The 19,858-nt window shown below is 41.2% G+C and overlaps 1 protein-coding gene and 1 long non-coding RNA gene across 7 annotated transcripts in view; one reads left to right on the forward strand and one right to left on the reverse strand.

The window, feature by feature from the left end:
* Positions 1 to 19,003, forward strand: part of podn (podocan) — a 47,226-nt gene extending 28,223 nt beyond the window's left edge. For 2 of the 6 annotated variants that reach the window (XR_015523977.1, XR_015523979.1), the window contains 7 exons: positions 5,347 to 5,456; positions 5,543 to 5,699; positions 6,027 to 6,142; positions 7,009 to 7,666; positions 7,888 to 8,036; positions 17,021 to 18,123; positions 18,270 to 19,003. Coding sequence is in view for 2 of the 6 variants with exons in the window: in XM_087307765.1 (XP_087163891.1) it covers positions 5,347 to 5,456; positions 5,543 to 5,699; positions 6,027 to 6,142; positions 7,009 to 7,666; positions 7,888 to 8,036; positions 17,021 to 17,195 (1,365 nt within the window). In the remaining 4 variants the exon portion in view is untranslated. Of the gene's footprint in view, positions 1 to 5,346; positions 5,457 to 5,542; positions 5,700 to 6,026; positions 6,143 to 7,008; positions 7,667 to 7,887; positions 8,037 to 17,020 lie in introns of all 6 variants that reach the window. The other 4 variants (XR_015523978.1, XR_015523980.1, XM_087307765.1 and 1 more) reach the window with 2 other exon arrangements.
* On the reverse strand, positions 13,863 to 17,710 carry LOC147831376 (uncharacterized). The gene is made up of 3 exons (XR_015524115.1): positions 16,672 to 17,710; positions 16,269 to 16,612; positions 13,863 to 15,657 (listed from the first exon to the last, which is right to left on the reverse strand). It is a non-coding gene; the product is annotated as an uncharacterized LOC147831376 (long non-coding RNA).
* Positions 19,004 to 19,858: the final 855 nt, after the last annotated feature.

The raw sequence follows: 19,858 nt of genomic DNA on the forward strand, positions 1-19,858 counted from the left end.
ATGGGACATAAGAGTAGGACGTTTGTTTGGATAGAACTTCACTATTATTGTCACAACTGACTCCTAAAGGAAATGGGAGATGAGACTCTGATTGCTTTAATGCATGTTATGCTCAAAACACACCCATAACTCATTTAGAGAATAAGCACAACCCTGTTAAACCATGCGCCGGGTGCAGAGCGTATTTTTCCGCCCTTAATATAGCAAAAGTGGATTCGGACACATTTTTAATGCTTTTGCGCACTGTTCTTTAGATTTTGTGCTTAGATCATCACTCATTTTATTTCAGTGTATACAACATTAATGTAGACATTTTTTTCAGCGTTCAATTCAATCCCTCTGTTTTTAGGCCATGAATAAAATGAAAAAGCAACAACTGTAATAGTATTTTTCTTCAATACTACAGAAGCCGAATATAAATGAAACAATACTTAAAGCTCAATTGCTGTCCCTTTAATGGCCTCAAATGAGGAAAAACACTGATAACAGTGTGACCTTGCAGTCTGGAAATCATCAAAGTGTGTGGAGTCGATATTTTGTCACCTCTCTGCTCATATCATCTCTTTTTTATTGTTCACTTCACACTTTTGCGCTCAGAAAGATCTCTGGATGGCCTTTCCAGTCTCAGATAAACCCCAGAGGCCTTGAGCAAGGCACAGAAAGTAAAATCAAGAGAAAAAGTGTTGGCATTTCAGCTATTTTACTGACTCTAGTCTATTGAACATGTTGCTGTAACATGAATATAACCATTTCGGCGAGGATAACATTATTCTCCTCGAATATGTTAGAGCTAAAACGCAGTATGGAGTCTCATATGATAAACAAAAAGCAAAGAAAATTTACCTGAAGGGCCTGAATTTACTTGGATTTCCTACATTTCTTAAGCAATCTATTTCACTATGAGATTTGTGTGTGTGCGTGTGCATGTGTGTGTGTGTGTGTGTGTGTGTGTGTGTGTGTGTGTGTGTGTGTGTGTTTGTGTGTTAGAGTTTTTTTCGTTGAAATTTCAGTGGAAATACTGTAAAAAATACAAAACATATTTAAGGGAAACTAATAAAATTGTTTTATTAAATAAACATTTTTAAAAAAAAAAACAAATACCATATAATATGAGTGACACGGTGGCTCAGTGGTTAGCACTGTCACCTCACAGCAAGAAGGTCACTGGTTCGAGTCCCAGCTAGTTCTATAAGCATTTCTGTGTGGAGGTTGCATGTTCTCCCTGTGTTGGCGCAGGTTTCCTCCGGGTACTCCGGTTTCCCCCACAGTCTAAATACATGCGTTATAGGTGAATTGAATAAACTAAATTGGCCGGAGTGTATGAGTGTGTGTGTGATAAGTGCGTATGGATATTTCCCAGTACTAGGTTGTAGCTGGAAGGGCAACTTGAATAAATAACCATTATTATTTCATCCAGACTATTTATTTATTCATTAATTCAATTAAAAATAATTAAATGATAATAATTTTAATATTAATAATAATATATATTTTTGATATTTTACTGACTTTCAATGTCTGACCACACAATGTTAACATTTATTTGGTAACTATCTTTTTAAATAAACAATGCATTCCCTTATCATTATTTATTTTGCTCAAATGTTCAACTTATTTAATTTATTTTATTAATAAATTTAATGATTCATTTACTTAATTTCTTTGAGAGGACAGCAGAATGACAGTAAAGTCCATGAACCAGGATTCCAACCAGTGGCGTAGCGCAAAATGCAGAGGCCCCCCTGCAGGGATCGCTGACGGGGCCCCCTGATGAAGAGGGGGGGAGATACGTCACACGCCAATTTGCATATCACTGACGTCATCACGTTTTACCGTTTCTGTTTGTTTAACAGCCTATGGTTAATAAAGGGGTATTTATAATTGCACTACACTTTATATAAGCATGTTTATTTAACTAAACTTATTGCTGTTTGAATACAGCATGCCATTATAGATGTGTAGTGAATGTGCAGTAATCTCTCATATGTAATAAACTCAGACAAATTCAGAAACTGTCACTAAAATATATGTGATTGTGAACAAGAAAGGAATAAACGGTCCAATTAAATTGTTAAAATAAAGTAGAAGTAGATCGGTTTGACTGTACAAGGGAAATACCTTCACACTGCCTGTGCTAAATCATTTGTCGTCGGTACGCAGAGGGGTGATCTGCTCTCGGGCTGCAGATGAGAGAGGCTGCTGTACGAGGACTGACTGGGCCGCCTGTCAGTGCTGTGAGGCGGAGGAGGGGTGGGCGGCATCACACGCAGCTCGTTGAGAAGAGTAGGGACGGTACAGTATGGACAAGTGACAGTCTAAAAAAATCTCCAATAACACACAAAAAAGTCGCTAGATTTGTCGTTAGGGGGGTCTGAAAAGTCGCTAAATCTAGTGACAAAGTCGCTAAGTTGGCAACATTGGCGGCAAGCAATCAGAATGAAGTAGTCCACCGCTTGAGAGGTGTTCAGAGAACACAGACCTGTGAACTTTGGTTCCGACCACAGTTGTTCCCAAGAGTTTGATTATTGCGGTTGCCGGTTGATTTTCAATTATTGAAAATCGCGACGACGCGGGGCCCCCTAATCACGCGGGGCCCCCCCGCGGTGCGTGCCCTGCGGGCCCATCCGCTACGCCACTGATTCCAACTCTATGGGCTCTGTTTTAACGATCTAGGCGCAATGTCTAAGACGCAGGGTGCAAAAGCATTAAGAGCGTGTCCAAATCCACTTTTGCTATTTTAACAAAGGAAAAATATGCTTTGAGCCACGGAGCATGGTCTAACAGGGCTGAGCTCATTCTCTTAATGAGTTATGGGTGTGTTTTGAGCATAAACCAATCAGAGTCTCATTTCTTTAAGAGTCAGTTGCGTCGCTCCATGGCACATTTGCTATTTACATGGCGGATTTTATAAGTGGAAAAACTGAACACTTCACTAGCAAGAAAACAGTTAAAACAGAGCATATGCAGCGCGAGGATAAAGAATGTGCCACCTCAATTTGGCCTTTACTTTCACTTTCTCTCTTTCTTAGATAGGGAAACGTGTTGTACACACTCCACTAAAGACATCCCTTACCCTACTTAATTAAATTTGTTTGTGATGTGCAAAGATTTGTTTCAAAACTATTTCTAAATTCAGTTCTAATTTCCAGCACACTGCCACTGTGGTCTTGTAAATTCTTGTTTTGGTGGCAGAGTCCGGACACTAGCTCTGTCTTGCCCTGTTTCTGTCATTTGTGAACACGCTTGGACCGTTTGCGTTCCCGCTTGAAGCGGGTGCGTGAGGTGTCTGTGTGTTTGCAATTGCGTGCTCTCCTCTGAGTGTTCACGTTCGTCTGTCTGCAGCATGGTGTATAATTCCCAGCATCTCAGTCTAGTTGGTTTCGGTTTCGGTTGGCGCTGGCATGAAACATGTACGCTGCGTGTGTGAGTGCATGCCGAGTGTTTTCATTCATCCTGTACTCGTTTCTCACGTTCAGCCTTCTGTCATGAACACGCGGTTAATGAGTTCTCTCATTGGCTGCATGTTCTAGTCTTGTTTTATGTGAGCGCTTGGCTTGTGTTCTCTCTTTGTGTCATGTGCTCTCCCGTCTATTGTCTAGGCCCACCCTCTTTGTTAACCCATAATTAGTTTATTAGATTCACATGTTTAACATCTATTTGTTCACCTGTGTGTTATTTTATTTCTGCTTATAATCTCCTCATGTCTGCTGTCCTGTGCTCGTTCGTCATCGTATGTAGCCTTGTCTTGTTGTATGTTGCCTTGTTCCAGAACTGATCCCCGCCAGCCTTTCCGTCTTAGTTTGTTTGGATTGTTTATTTGTTTTATTATTGTTTTTCCCCTCGGGGTTGTTTATTTTGCCTTTTATTGTATATTACTATAAATAAATACGTATTTACTCTGCACTTGGGTCCTCGCTTCTTTTTCCCCAACCACAATCTTGAAAGTATTAAGCCATTTTTAAGCAAGGAGCACAACTAACGTAATCTGTGCTGGACTTTAGACCTGCTCTCAGTCTATTTTAGTTCCTCAAAATAGCAATGCATCAACAATCCGCCTTAACAAACCTCTTTTCTAGACCAGAACACTCATTAGTCCACAAAGTGGCGCAAATGTATTTGCTATTTAAACAACATGGCGGAAGATGGGAAAATTAAGGTTGCGTTGATCTGAAAATAGCAACACGTTGTGGAAATTCGTCTTGTTTCTTATTGTGCCGGGTGTATGATAGGGCCCTATAACTTTATACATTTGTGCTATTGACCTTATTCTTCACTTAAAAGTGGCTGCAGCCATTGGAATCTTTTTGGTTCAACACTCAGTCACTTCTATTGATTTCTAGACATTAAAAAAGCTTGTTTTGCTGTTTGATGCAAACTGATATTATTATTATCATTCAACTTTTTACATATAGCCATGAACACTCTTGTTTGGAGAGCAAGTAGTATGACCATTTTCTGCCATTTATCATCCCTGGTAATTTCTCCCATAGGCGACTGAATTGAGCGCACTTCCACATCGCAGAATAAGGTCAATATGTTGGTGCTCGGCAACATGGTTTTCTCAGTGGTTAGCACTGTAGCACATTGCATATTCTCCCTGTGTTGGTGTAACCCTGCCGGTCCTACGCCGCCCAATCTGCTCCGAGCTGGGATCGAACCGGCGACCTTCCGCATGGGAGTCGGTTGCTCTAACAAGAAGGCTAAAGACCATGGTTCCTAGCGTCTGTCGCTAGAGCACCTTTAGAGGTCAGCGGAGTGAGGTTTACCTGCACAACACACACTAGCTGGCCTCCGTTACACTCACCCCCCCTAAACCTCACTCCCATCCGGGTCACGGCACCAATGTAACCCCATTCGGTCCCACGCTACCCAACCCTCTCCGAGCTGGTTTCGAACTGGCGACCTTCCGCATGGGAGTCGGTTGCTCTAACAAGGAGGCTAAAGACCATGGCCCCTAGCGTCTGTCGCTAGAGCACCTTTAGAGGTCAGAGGAGTGAGGTTTACCTGCACAGCACACACTAGCTGGCCTCCATTTCACTGGCATAGTTTTTCTCTGAGTGCTCTGGTTTCCCCCACAGCCCAAAGACATGCGCTATAGGTTAATTGAATAAACTAAAATGGCCTTAGTGTATGAGTGTGTGTGTTTGAGTGTGTATGGATGTTTGTCAGTACTGGGTTGCGCAGATACAGAGTGTAAAACATGTGCTAGAATAGATGGCGGTTCATTCCGCTGTGACGACCTCTGATAAATAAGGGACTAAGCTGAAAGAAATTGAATGATTATATGCTATTGCACTGACAATATGTGATTATTTTCGACTTATTATTATTTAATGTTGTTCTCAGCTCACCGCAGCTCCCAGACACCTTCCTCCATCTTTGGTCAGCGCAGATTTCGCCGCAAACCAGCTCACCAAAATCTTCCCCAACACGTTTGGCCAGAAGCCTGCACTGAAGTAAGTGTACGGCATTTTTTTCCACATGCTTTATGTGCTGCTTTGTGTCTACAGTAAGTGTTAATGGTCTCTCTGCTGTGCTTCAGGTCAGTGTATCTCCATAACAACAAGCTAATGGATGCCGGTCTGCCAGAGAGCATGTTTAATGGATCAGACAGCCTCGAGATCCTCATTATGTCCAGTAATTTTCTCCGTTATGTCCCAAAGTGTCTGCCCACTGCCCTCTACCGCCTACATCTGAAGGTATGACTACCAGCCAGCTCATTAAATCGGGAGTTCATTTAAAAGCAAGTAGATGCTTTCGCACCATGTAGTTATTGTAAGTACTTCCCTATAGAGATTATCCACCAGGCTGTTCCCCTGAGAAATTCATTTTTACCTTGGATTATTTTTGCTGGTTGCTTTTGAAGTGATGTACATCGAAAACATCGACACCATCTAATACAAATACTGTGGAATTCAATGGTTTTGGGTTTATAGATTTCTTTAAAAATAGCTTCTAATAAAGGCATGCTTTATTAGATGTAATGTTATTACTGCATAATGCAAATGACTGTTGTTTGTTTGCAGAACAACAAGCTGGAGAAGATTCCCTCAGGGGCATTTGATAATTTATTCCATCTTCGAGAACTTTACCTGCAAAACAACTTCCTGAGTAATGATGGCATGGACAACGAGACCTTTAGGTTAGCATAACTCAATTCATTCTTATTTTTTCACTTAAATAAAGTGTTGTAATTTCAAAGGTTCAGTTCACAGAAAAATACTATTCTGTTATTACCACTCACCCTGATGTTGTTCCAGTCCCCTGAAACTTTTATTCATCATCGAAACACTAATTAAGATATTTTGCAGGCAGCTAGCTCTCTGCAACTGTCATGTTTTCAGTTTTTTTGGTTCATAAAAAGGTTCATGGGGCTTCTTAGGATTAGAGTTGAGACAGGACCACTTTGGCAAGTTAGGGCATATTTATTGATAAGGATTAGACATTAGGTTGTATTTTAAAGACTTAGTGATAGATCCAAAGATGGTTTTGCTGTAATTTTCTGAGTAGAATGTCTGTCTTTCTCCCTGGGTCCTTCTGGGTCTGTGATGATAGAATTTGAGGACTTGGTAGTTTAAAATGAGAGGAGATGATAGCCAGAGGTGCACATGTATATTATATGGCTGTATGCCGTGTAGATACTGTATGGACCTGTTCTAATAGATGAATGACGGTGGTTGGAGCAGGTAGTGGTATAGTGGATAATGGCAGCACTTGTCTACATTGTCTAACAGACCTATTGTTGTGCTTGATTTTAACCGCTGAAGTCACATGAACTGTTTTGACAATATTACTGCTTCCTTTTCAGGAATCTTGAACATATTGGGACCCATGCTATCTATGAAGCATGAGCGAGCTCTTGGATTTTATCTAAAATATCTTAGTTTGTGTTCTGAAGATGCATGAAGGTTTCAGGGGATAGGTTTAAAATAATAACATTCAAATTTAAATTATTGAGGTGAACCAAACTTTTAATGGTAAAATACTGTTAATGCCTTCTCTTATCAGCCATTTGAACAGTCTGGAATATCTGGATTTGTCCAATAACAACTTGTCCACAGTTCCCCTCGGGCTTCCCCGAAATGTTATCCTGCTTCACCTAGAGAAGAATTCAATCCAGAGCATTGCAGTAAATGCTCTGTCACCCATCCGAAACCTGGAGTACTTACTCCTCCACAACAACCGCCTCCGTTCCCGCTCCATCCATCCAGCTGCCTTCCAGGGTCTGAAACGCCTCCACACCGTCCACATGTACAACAACCTTCTCGAGCGAGTTCCCCGCGGCCTTCCTCGTCGAGCAAAAACCCTCATGCTGCTCCATAACCTCATCAGTGAGATTGGACGCAACGATCTGATCACACTTTACACCCTCACAGAGCTCAACCTCAGTTACAACCGCCTCACAAGCGCCAAGCTCCACCGAGAGGCCTTCAGGAAACTCAGAATCCTAGAGACCCTGGATCTGTCAGGAAACAAGTTGCAGGCACTGCCACTGGGTCTTCCCAAAAGTCTCCAAATCCTGAAGGTAAAGGACAACCAGATGACAGAGATTCCAGAAGGGGCTCTGCTGGGAATGACCTCGCTGAGGGAGCTCTACCTGACCAACAACCAGCTCAAGCTCAGCTCCATCTACCAGGGTGCGTGGCTAGAAATGAATGCCCTCAAGGTACGAAATTCAGCAATTTTACCTGATTCAGTTGTTAAAAACTAAAAATTACTCTAAAGACTCACAAAGACTCTTTTTTTATTTGGATACCCATTAGCTATACCCTGAGACGTTGCTAGTGTTTCTGGGGTCCCCACATCATTTAAAATACTTACACTAGACTCACAAAGATGATGGTTAGTTGGTAGAAAGAGAGTTATTAAACTTGATGTGTGTTTCAGACACTGGATCTCTCTGGTAACATGCTGTCTCACATTCCCCCTGACCTACCCGAGTCTCTTGAGTTCCTTCACCTGCAGAACAACAGAATCAACTCTATTTCAGAAACAGCCTTCCTCAACACACCCAACATCAAAGGAATATTCCTCAGGTGACCCTCTCTTCCTTGATAATTAACTTTTACTGATTGTCATGATCACTAGCTGGAGCTATCTCTACTAAAAGGCACTTCATCTTTTACCTCTGCTATTCACCTGGACTCCATTTCCCACAAGCCAATGCTTATTGCTTTGCCTATCTTTCATTACCCAGACTATTTAAGTCAGGCATGTCCAAACTCGGTCCTGGAGGGCCGGTGTCCTACAGATTGTAGCTCCAACTTGCCTAAACACACCTGCAGGGATGTTTCTAGAAAGCCTCATAAGAGCTTGATTAACTAGACCAGGTGAGTCTGATTGGGCTTGAAACTAAACTTTGCAGGATACCGGCCCTCCAGGATTGAGTTTGGGCACCCCTGATTTAAGCAGTACACACTTCCACACACAAAGCACATTCCATTCAGAAGGGCTCATCCCTATGCCCTTATTGCTTTTAAGGGTTTACCATCCAAAGTGACAGCTTTGTAGCAATTAGGGCATAGGGATGATCCCTTCTAAATGGAGCAACTTTCATAGGGAGACCCAACGTGTCAACCAGTTCCTTTCAAAATCCTTCATTCTGAAGGGCCCTTTGAAGTAATAATAATAACAAGTCTCAGTTTTGAGCACTTGGATCACTTCAATATGGTGGTCAGGATTGTTTTCATGCAGAAGTTCCCTTTGAAGGCTGATGTATTCTATAAGCCTTTGTAGAGTACAGGGCATGACAACATAGTTGATGAACCAAATGCAGTTTAATTAAAGGTAACATAGTTTTAACAAGAATGGTCAAACACCAGAAAAACTTCAATAGCTTAAAAAGTCCAGGTAATGGGACACAGGTGAAGTGGTAATCAGTGCAAAAGATTTTGGGAAATGGAGTGCAGGAAAATAAAAGAGGTAAAGGAGAGCGTGCCCTCTAGCGGAGCTCATAGGCATCTACAGCTGGTCGCAACATTGATGATAGTGTTATTTCATTCATCTTGACATTCCACTAGCAACTTTTTCAATTACAGTACACTGTGCTTGGGATGGAGGTTTGGGTTGACCTACTAATTCTTTAAGTTGTCAGCAACAAACTCAAATTGATATGGTAAATTCAATACTATCATTTCGATTCTCACTGATGAGTGAGGAAGCCTTTGGAGTTAATGATGGTCAACATACTGTAAGTCAGTGATCAGTTACATCAGGCTGGGGCATCTGACCAATGAGAGAAGAATAGTATATTCTGCCCAATCAGAGCAGAGTACTGTTATCTGGCCAATCACAGAAGAGTAAGTCCAACAAATAACAACAGACTGGGCCAGCTGACTGGTGACGCGGATGAAAGTGAAGAGGGTGGGGGGTGGCAGGGTGTCACGAGGGATTTGCGGGTGATTTTTGTATGTGTGTGGGGGTATTGTTGGTGCAGGTGTACCATGGACGTAAGTGAGTACCAGGGCGTAGGGGTTTTTGGTCATAGACAAAAGTGAAGAGGGAGTGGGGGCTTGGGGGTTTGGAGAAATTGGGAGCCCCTACTGGTATTTCTTGGTGCCCCAAAATGGCATGGGCCCTTAAATTTGTCCTAATTTTCCGCCCCCCGAGCAGTGTGCCTGCGCTCATCTGATCAGTATCATTAGAGTAATCTGACCAATCACAGTAGGGTTTTCTAATCAAACAGGCTGAGTCGATAATCTGGGTTTAGAAAGAAAGATCTACAACATTTTAACGTTCTGATGTTGTAAAATGAAATGTATATGAAATGCAAAATAGTTTTTGACCTTTGATGCAACTAAACTTACTTTGAGAGACTTGAAAACAAAATTAGAATGCTAAATTTGTAGGATTTACAAAGCAAATAAGCAGTCTTGTCAAATATATTTCTTATGTATGTTTATGTTGTGATTATAATACATGTTTTCTTTTGCATTCGTGTTGTTTTATTAATGAGCTGTTTCTGACAGGTATACTTGCGTTTTAATAAACACTTTCTAATCGTTAGTATGCACTAATCATTACAGCATTAGTGTCTTGTTGTTTATCTGTCCTTTCCTTTTTCTTATACCATCATTCCACTTTAATGGATTCATTTTGAAACTCTCACTGTTGTACTTACACCAACTGAAAGTGAAGCAAGAACATTTCCCGTAAACTCATACAGTAAGATAACAGCATTCAGTCTGTGAGCATGTGGATTGAATAAAATGGTTCATTTAAAGAAAAGACAGATTTCTTAAAATAGTTTTCTCATCTTGTCCTGATTATTGGTTTCAGAAACATGAGAAGCACTAGAGTAAATGCTGGTTCTGTGATGTTTGGCATGTGGTGGTGTTAGTAAATGAGGTCTGGAAAACGATGGCGATCAAACTCTGACTCAGGGTATAAGAGTGTAGCAGAAGAAGATCTGTTCATGCTGATTTATTTGAGGAGATTTATTAATAGAATGTAGACACTGCACATATTATGCTGTTTTAAAGGACAATGATGCCAGTGCACTCACCACACACCAGCTCTTGATGGGGATTGGATGGGGATGATTGGGAGGCCATGATGGGTAAGGGCCAGTGGAGGGAATTTGGCCAGGACACCGGGGTTACACCCCTACTCTTTTCTCTCAGTGTCTGTAACAGAGGATTTAATCCTGCCTTTCTGAGAGGCTGCTATACTCTGATTGGTTGGATGGGCCTACTCTGCTCTGATTGGCCAGACTGCCCTGCATTGCTCCAATTGGTCAGATGGCCCTACTCTGCTCTGATTGGTCAAATGACCACTCTTTTCCATTGGTTAGGTGGCCCTTCTTAGCTCCTATTGGTCTTATATCTTACTCTGTTCCGATTGGTCAGATGGCATTACTCTGCTCAAGCTGGTCAGATTCTCCTAATGTTAAATGTCCCTTCTCTGCTTCTACTGGTCAGAAGACCCTACTCTGCTCCCATTTGTTCAGATGGCCCTACTCTGCTCTGATTGGTCAGATGTACCTACTCAGCTACAATTGGTCAGAGGGTCTTACTCTGCTCCTGTTGGTCAGGTGGCCCTAATCTGCTCCAATTGGTCAGATGTCCCTACTCTGCTCCCATTGGTCAGATTTTCCAACTTTCATTCTAAGTGTCAAACATCCCTTCTCTGCTCCAACTGGTCAGCAGGCCCTACTCTGCTCCCATTTGTTTAGATTGTCCTACTCTGTTCTGACTGGTCAGATGTACCAAGTCTGCTCCCATTGGTCAGATGGACATACTCTGTTCCCATTTGGTCAGATGACCCTAATTTGCCTCAAGATGTGCTGCTCTGCTCCTATTTATTCAGAAGGACCTTCTCTGCTTCCATTGGTCAGATTCTCCTATTCTCATCCTAAGTGTCAGATGTCCCTACTCTGCTCATATTGGCCAGAAGGCCCTTCTCTGCTCCCTTTTGTCAGAAGACCCTACTCTGCTCCCATTTGTTCAGGTAGCTCTACTCTGCTCTGATTGGTCAGATGTACCTAGTTTGCACCCATTGGTCAGATGGCCCTACTCTGCTTCCATTGGTCAGATGGTCCTAATTTGTTCCAATTGGTCAGACGGCCCTACTCTGCTCTGACTAGCCAGAAGGCCCTAATCTGCTCCCATTGGTTTAGATGGCCCTACTCTGCTCCAATTGGTCAGATGTCCCTACACTGCTCTCATTGGTCAGAAGGACCTTCTCTGCTTCCATTGGTCAGATTCTCCTACTCTCCTCCTAAGTGTCAGATGTCCCTACTCTGCTTGTATTTCCAGAAGGCCCTACTCTGATCCCACTTGTCAGAAGACCCTACTCTGCTCCAATTTGTTCAGGTGGCTCTACTCTGCTCTGATTGGTCAGATGTACCTAGTCTGCACCCATTGGTTAGATGACCCTAATCTGCTTCCATTGGTCAGATGGTCCTAATTTGTTCCAATTGGTCAGATGGCCCTATTCTACTCTGATTGGCCAGAAGGCCCTACTCTGCTCTCATTGGTTTAGATGGCCCTACTCTGCTCTGATTGGTCAGATGTACCTAGTCTGCTCCCATTGGTCAGATGGCTCTTCTCTGCTCCCAGAGGTCTGATGGCCCTAATCTGCTCCATTTGGTCAGATGGAAATTCTCTGCTCTGATTGGTCAGATTCCTACTCTCCCTTGTTTCAGGTGTCCCTACTCTGCTATGATTGGTCAGAAGGTCCTTCTCTGCTCCCACTGGTCAGAAGACCCTACTCTACTCCTACTTATTCAGATGGCCCTATTCTGCTTTGATTGGTCTGAAGGCCCTACTTCGCTCCCACTGGTCAGAAGGCCCTACTCTGCTCCCACTGGTCAGAAGGCCCTACTCTTGTCCCATTTGTCAGATGGCCTAATCTGCTCTAAATGGTTAGATGGCCCTACTCTGCTACCATTGGTCAGAAGAATCTTCTCTGCTCTAATTGGTCAGATTCTCCTATTTTCCTCCTAAGTTTCAAGTGTCGCTATTCTACTCTGATTTGTCAGTAGGCCCTTCTCTGCTCTCGCTGTTTAGAAGATTCTACTCGTCTCCCACTGGTCAAATAGCCCTACTCTGCTCTGATTAGTCAGATGACTTACTATACACACCAGATGCTAAACAGTATTGGAAATACCCATTGGACCATTATAATACATATTTTTAAATTTAAACGCTCATCAAAAACGTGACAGAGCAGAGATCAAGATCCCATAATGCAATTTAAAAACACAAATAAACAAACGGAGAACATTAGTGAGTCAAATGGACAGTTTCTGTAAATAAGTAAAGTCATTGTGACAGTATTTAATTGTAATACCAAACAATAAACGCTCTCCTCTTGAAATTGTCCGCCTGTAGTTTGGTTACAATATTGAGTAATACTGAATAGTCTTAATTGTAATAATAATGCATTATTAAGGTGTGGAGTGACTGAATAATCAGATGTTTGTTTTCTTTTCAGTTTTGTTTTCAATTTATTCACTTACTCATTTATTAATTTAAAAACAAAACAATGAAATATTTCATTTATAATGACTTTTAATATAATTAATTATTTTAATTACTTATTGACAAAAAAATTTAATTGGCAATAAAATAGAATAAAATGTAAAGACACCCTTCTGTTATTTTCTGTCATTTTAATCTAATTGCCATATTGTTTATTTTTTTGTTACAATTTTGTCAATTTAATGAAAAGCATTTTATCAAAAGACGATTTCCATTATATCATATTTATTCATTCATTACAAATATATTCATTTATTTTTATGTTTTTTTTTTTTGTGGTCTTTCACAAGAATACATTTAGAAATCCTGCTTGTCGGCAAAATAAAACAAAACTGACCCTTCATATTGGTTTAAAACTGCCAGAAAGAGTCAACGGAAGTGAACCATTCCCAAAACTAATACTCACAGTAGCGACATATTCCTGTACGTAATGTCCTCTATTTATCAATAAAATAGATGGAAGGAAGTGAAATGATGGATTGGTGTGCATCAGAAAAACACTCTGTGCTCAATCTCGAGTGGAGATGACATCATGAACTCAGTGGAACTTTCTTAATGGACGTGCCTGAGCCATTACAAAGCATGCCAATGTAACTTTTTCAGCAATTTGGCCAGTCTATTTTTAACAATAGGAGCAGACGCACATCATCACCCTCACCAAATTCCTACTCTGATTTGAGAGCATGGAGAGATGGAGACACTCATATTTTCCAAGAATTAAAAATGCATATGATCTGCAGGTTTTCTATTCTATTCTAGTTAGATTATATATATATATATTTATATATATATATATATATATATATATATATATATATATATATATATATATATATATATATATATATATTTATTTACTTTTTATTTTTTTATTTTTTTTCATTGTCCATTATTAAAATGAGCAATTTTATTGACTTTATATTTTTTTTATTGAGATTGTCTGTCAAATGGTCTGTTCTTTACAGAAGCAAAACAGACGCACTGCGGCCACAGCAATAATGGACAACAACAGAGTGCATGTTGACTTTTACTTAAAGTATAGGCTAATTTAGTTTTTAAATGTAGCCCAGTGTTAAATTACTATGCATTCATTGTTTATAGTTTAAGCTATGAAGCTATAAAATTAAACTTAAAATTAAAAGTTTGGTGTGGATTTATCATATGTACTGTTTTATAAATAGATCTTTTTTAAGCACTATTAATAGGCTAACTGTAAAGGGCATCACACACCAGATGCGCCGTTCAGCGCTGCGACACAACGCGCACATGACAAGTGAAAGTATCGCACACCAGACGCGCACATCCGCATGATATTTAAAATGAAACTAATCAGATTGCGCTCTGTGGCATGGCAGAAATATGAACGGTGTCCTGACTCATAGCTGGGCGCCACGGACAGCCGCCGACTTGCGGTGTCGGTGTGTGTACCCTGATAGAAACCTAGTTATTTCTGAAATGAGTGGCGCTGTGCATCTCAGAGTGGAGCTTCTGGTGTGCGACCTGCTTTAGGGGGTCACACACCAGAAGCGCTGCTTGGCTACGCGCCGTGTAGTGCCATGCAGCACCATGGATTTTAGAACTCTAAAAATAGGTTTCTATCAGGGTACACATACCGCCGCCTCAAGTCGACGGCTGTCCGCAGAGCCCAGTTATGACTCAGTACACCGTTCATATTTCTGCCACGCCACAGAGCGCAATCTGCGAATGAGCGCATCTGGTGTGCGATACTTTTAACTGTCATGTGCGCGCCCTGTTGCTGAGCAGCGCATCCGGTGTGTGATGCCCTTTATTCTCCAAATAAAAAATAGGTGTTATAATTGTAATATGATGGTGCAGTGCCAGAGCGTGCTCAGAGCGAGAGAAAATAAATGGAGGTGTTTATGAAGCGGATCCAGGACAGAGGTATCACCATCAGCGCTGGTTACTTGCATGAATTGTAACAGCTTCTCCGTAATCTTGGATAGCCAAGCAAGCCTTAATTACAACCAGTCAAACTGTTTGGTGTTGGGCTATGACTGGTCAGGGTTTTCAGTGCCCCTTTTTCCATTTTTCAACACAGAGCCCGCCTTAGATTGCCTTTATCAAATCACAAATCGTACCAAAGAAAAAAATCAAATAAAAGTATGTGTATACTGCTGGCTTTTTGGTTGGGTGGACTAGAGCCGGCCCTGGTGTGAATGAATGAATAAAACAGGCTGGAATAGTTTATTTCACTGTGGCGACCCATGATAACTAGAGATGTATAGTAATGAAACAGAACTACTTCACTACTGTATACCAAAAGGCAGTATCTGTACTCTACTGGAGTATTGTTTTTTTCTCCTACTTCCACTTTTACTTCAGTACATATTTTCGATGAGTTTAATACTTTTACTTTGACAGATTTTTTATGTGCATCATTACTCGTTACTAGGGGTGTCAAAATCATTCGGTTCAGTAATAGGTCATAACCGGTTATTACGTACTGACATAATTTATCTCTTATGCGCAATGTCACAATACTATGGGGAAGGAGGCGGTGGCGAGTAAATATTGTCATGTCCATTAAATATTTGCTTGTGTTTTGTTGTTAAACTAATTAAAATGTACATCATTGGTGCTGTAAAAGGTCCCTTATGAAATTGAAAATAGTCTTATCAATCTTTCATGGGAAGATTTTAGTAGCTGAGCAACACTGAGCCACAGCCATGTCACCCTGCAGCCCAAGACCGGTTACTCACTGAAGCTAAGCAGGGCTGAGCCTGGTCAGTACCTGGATGGGAGACCACTAGGGAACACTAGGTTGCTGTTGGAAGTGGTGTTAGTGAGGCCAGCAGGGGGCGCTCAACCTGTGGTCTGTGTGAGTCCTAATGCCCCAGTAAAAGTGAAGGGGACACTAAACTGTCAGTGGGCGCCGTCTTTCGGATGAGACGTTAAACCGAGGTCCTGACTCTCTGTGGTCATTAAAAATCCCAAGGCACTTCTCGTGAAAGAGCAGGGGTGTAACCCCGGTGTCCTGGCCAAAGTCCCTCTATCGGCCCTTACGATCATGGCCTCCCAATCATCCCCTCTCCACCGAATTGGCTCTATCACTGTCCCTCCACTCCACCAATAGCTGGTGTGAGGTGAGCGCACTGGCGCCGTTGTCCTGTGGCAGCCGTCGCATCATCCAAGTGGATGCTGCACACTGGTGGTGGTGTGGAGAGACCCCCCCTCATGATTGTGAAGCGATTTGGGTGTATGACTATACACAATAAATGTGCTATATAAATACACATTACATTACATTACATTACATTACATTACACTTCTGTGAAGATATAACCCATGTGTAACAACAGCATCTAACGTTACATCAGCTTTGCGTGAAGCTAAAACAGATTTAAAACAGAACATGACCTGTCTAAGAGAAATCCTTCCACCATTGTCATCCTTTCTCTAGCGTGCAAAGGTAACTCCAATATTGATTCAGGTTTTTAAAAAAGTTTTGAATCAGCAGGTTTTTACCGATCGCGTGCGCGTGCTCTCTGTAGTGAACGTGTGGCGGTCGGCGGAGATGCGTACAAACGGCTGCGCAGTTGTTCAAATCTGCATTTGCTGACAGACAGATTGGGTTATTTATCAGATTTTTGAGAAATGTCGGCCCGACTCTATTTAATTGGAAGAACTTTTTTTTCTGTTTTATGCCTTACCCAAAATGTAAAAATACGTATAAATACATTTAGATCATTTACTTTAATAATTACTATTAGACTGTGAAGAGACTTTCAACCTGCACAACAACAACTGCATATTTAAGTATGTTGCTTATAAAACACTTCAACTTCTACTCAAGTCACTTTTTTGATAGAGTACTTGTACTTTTACTTAAGTCTGGGTTTCTTGTACTTTATACATCTCTGCTGATAACTAGTGGACTAAGCTGAAGGAAAATGAATGAATCAATGACTGAATGAATGAATGAATGAATGAACTTTGCTATAGTGTGGTTCCAAAACACTTTACAAATTACTATAGTATTTTTTCATGTGTTTATTTCTCTGCCTTTCGTTTTCCAGGTTTAATCGCCTCTCAGTTAATTCAGTATCTGAAGAGACGTTCGCTCATCTGTCTAAGCTGCGGGTGCTAGACATTGGTCACGGAAACATTTCTCCCAACCGAGGCCAAGCCGGAGACAATATGGAGGAAGAAGAGGAGGAATTAACACAAGAGGAAGAGGAGACACAGCCTTGAGTCAGAAACAAGTGAAAAACAGTAAATAAATAAACAAGTAATGCGATGAATCTTCCTGCACTCTCAAAGAAATTAAAACATTTGTATTGGTAAATGCACCGTGGCTGCTGACGAGATTATTTCCATTGACTGATTACATGCTAGCAAAATGGTAAAGCTAATTACTCGCGTATAAAGAAACATGCTAGCTAGCTAAACGCTAATTCATGTTAACAACAATGTGCTAAGCAAACAACCAACACAACGACAAGCTGATTCATGCTAGCATCTTAAAACATGGTAAACATGAAAGCATAGACGTTTTAGAATTGTGATAGCAATGCTAACGTTAAAATCTGGTAACAACATATTGATGTTAAATGATAGAAGTGATGTGTTTTATTATAGTAGGATTAATTAATACAGTGTTGGAACATGCTATTTCTATTGACTGATTACAGTTTTACACAGCCCCGCTGAAAAATCCAGCTTAGACCAGCCTAGGCTGGTTGGCTGGTTTTAGCTGGTCGACCAGGCTGGTTTTTGAGGGGTTTTGGCCACTTCCAGGCTGGTTTCCAGCCATTTCCAGCCTGGTCTTAGCTGGTCTTGACCAGCCTAGCCAAGCTGGGAGTCCAGCCAAAACCAGCTATGTCCAGCTTAAACCAGGCTGGTCAAGCTGGTTTTAGCTGGATTTGGCTGGTCATTTTCCAGCCTGACCAGCTAAGACCAGACTGGAAATGGATGGAAATCAGCCTGGAAAAAGCCAAAACCCCTCTTAAACCAGGCTGGCCAACCAGCTAAAACCAGCCAACCAGCCTAGGCTGGTTTAAGCTGGATTTTTCAGCAGTGAGTGGGTGATATTTTTACACATGAAACAGGAAAGTGCTAATTGTGCTAGGCTACTACTAATTTCTAGTCTTTTCTCTTGCTTCAAAATCTAGCTTCCCAGGTAGCAAAGAATTCTGGCCCAGATTTGGCATAAATCTGGCACAGCAGACATTCATTCGGCACTGGCATACAGCATGTGGGCCAAACATGGGCCCGGTTTGGCAGAGGTGGCACTGTCTTTAAGGCGGCACACAATACTTGGGCCAGATGTAAAATGTAGTATTTGGCCCAGATGTTAATAAATGATATGTGGGCCTTGTAAGTTTGTCTTGACCCACATTTAAAATACATTATTTTCAAATAAAAATAAAAAATTCTACCAGTCAGGTCACTTCAAGAAAACCCCCATAGCACGCCTAAAGCTCAATGATTCATGGGTTTATCAAATTCATTGCAGTCATGACACACCAACAGTTCAGGCCCAATTAACTTGGCTAAGACTTGGCCCAGATTTGGTCCATGTTTTGGCCATGTTTGTCTGGAAGCCAGACTTGGTCCAGTCATGTACTGTAACTCACTGCGACATGTGGGCCAAGCAAAAGCTGATTGAGTGGGCCAGAGCCGGGCCAGAGATATTTTGCTATGTGTAGTTGTATTGTAATATGATGCAGTAAGGATGGAAAAGCCATACATGCTTTAAAAAAAGATCTGGTGCAGGATACCGGAAAGTTTTATTAGTTTGCTTTTCATTTTTTGGTTTATTTGTGTGGTGTTTCCTCATTCATGTCTCGTTGCTCATTATGTTGTTTACATGTATGAAACTGTTCTGTGCTATGAAATATTTTGTTTTAATATTCAGAAACAAGCCTTACATGGATTTTTGTCTTCTGTAATGGAAGAATCCACTGAAAATATGTATTCAGTCTTTTTAAGTGGGAATTAAATTTAATTAGAAATGCTTCATTTTTATTAAAAAAATTGTTCATCAGTGCAAAACACTATATGGGTTTATCGATTGTTTATTGATTATATATTTTTTGTTGTTGTTTTCACAAATCTATTGATGTATGTCTTCAAAAGATTTGTAGCACACTTGGTAATTGTGCTTTGTGAATGACACAAATGAAAAGGACAAAAATACACTTACTGGCCATTTTATTAGGTACACCTTACTAATACTGGTTTGGACCCCCTTTTGCCTTCAAAATCGCTTTAATTCTTTGTGGTATAGACTCATGAGGTACTGAAAATATTCCTCAGAGATTTTGCTCCATATTGACATGATAGCATCACGCAGTTCCTGCAGATTTGTCGGCTGCACATCCATGATGCGAATCTCCCGTTCCACCACATCCTAAAGGTGCTCTATTGGATTGAGCTGTGGTGACTGTGGAGGCCATTTGAGTACAGTGAACTCATTGTCATGTTCAAGAAACCAGAGATGATTCACGCTTTATGACATGGCATGTTATCCTCCTGGAAGTAGCCATCAGAAGATGGATACACTGTGGTCATAAAGGAATGGACATGGTCAGCAACAATACTCAGGTAGGCTGTGGCGCTGACACAACGCTCAATTGGTACTAATGGGCCCAAAGTGTGCCAAGAAAATATCCCCCACACCATTACACCACCACCATCAGCCTGAACCATTGGTATAAGGCAGGATGGATCCATGCTTTTGTGTTGTTGACGCCAATCTCTGACTCTACCATCTAAAGTTTGCAGCAAAAATCAAGACTCATCAGACCAGGCAACGTTTTTTCAATCTTCTATTATCCAGTCTTGTTAAGCCTGTGTGAATTGTAGCCTTAGTTTCCTGTTCATAGCTGACAGGAGTGGCACTCGGTGTGGTC

The sequence above is a fragment of the Danio rerio genome, chromosome 23, assembly GCF_052040795.2.
Source record: "Danio rerio strain M-AB ecotype USA chromosome 23, GRCz13ab, whole genome shotgun sequence".
Classification (NCBI taxonomy): domain Eukaryota; kingdom Metazoa; phylum Chordata; class Actinopteri; order Cypriniformes; family Danionidae; genus Danio; species Danio rerio.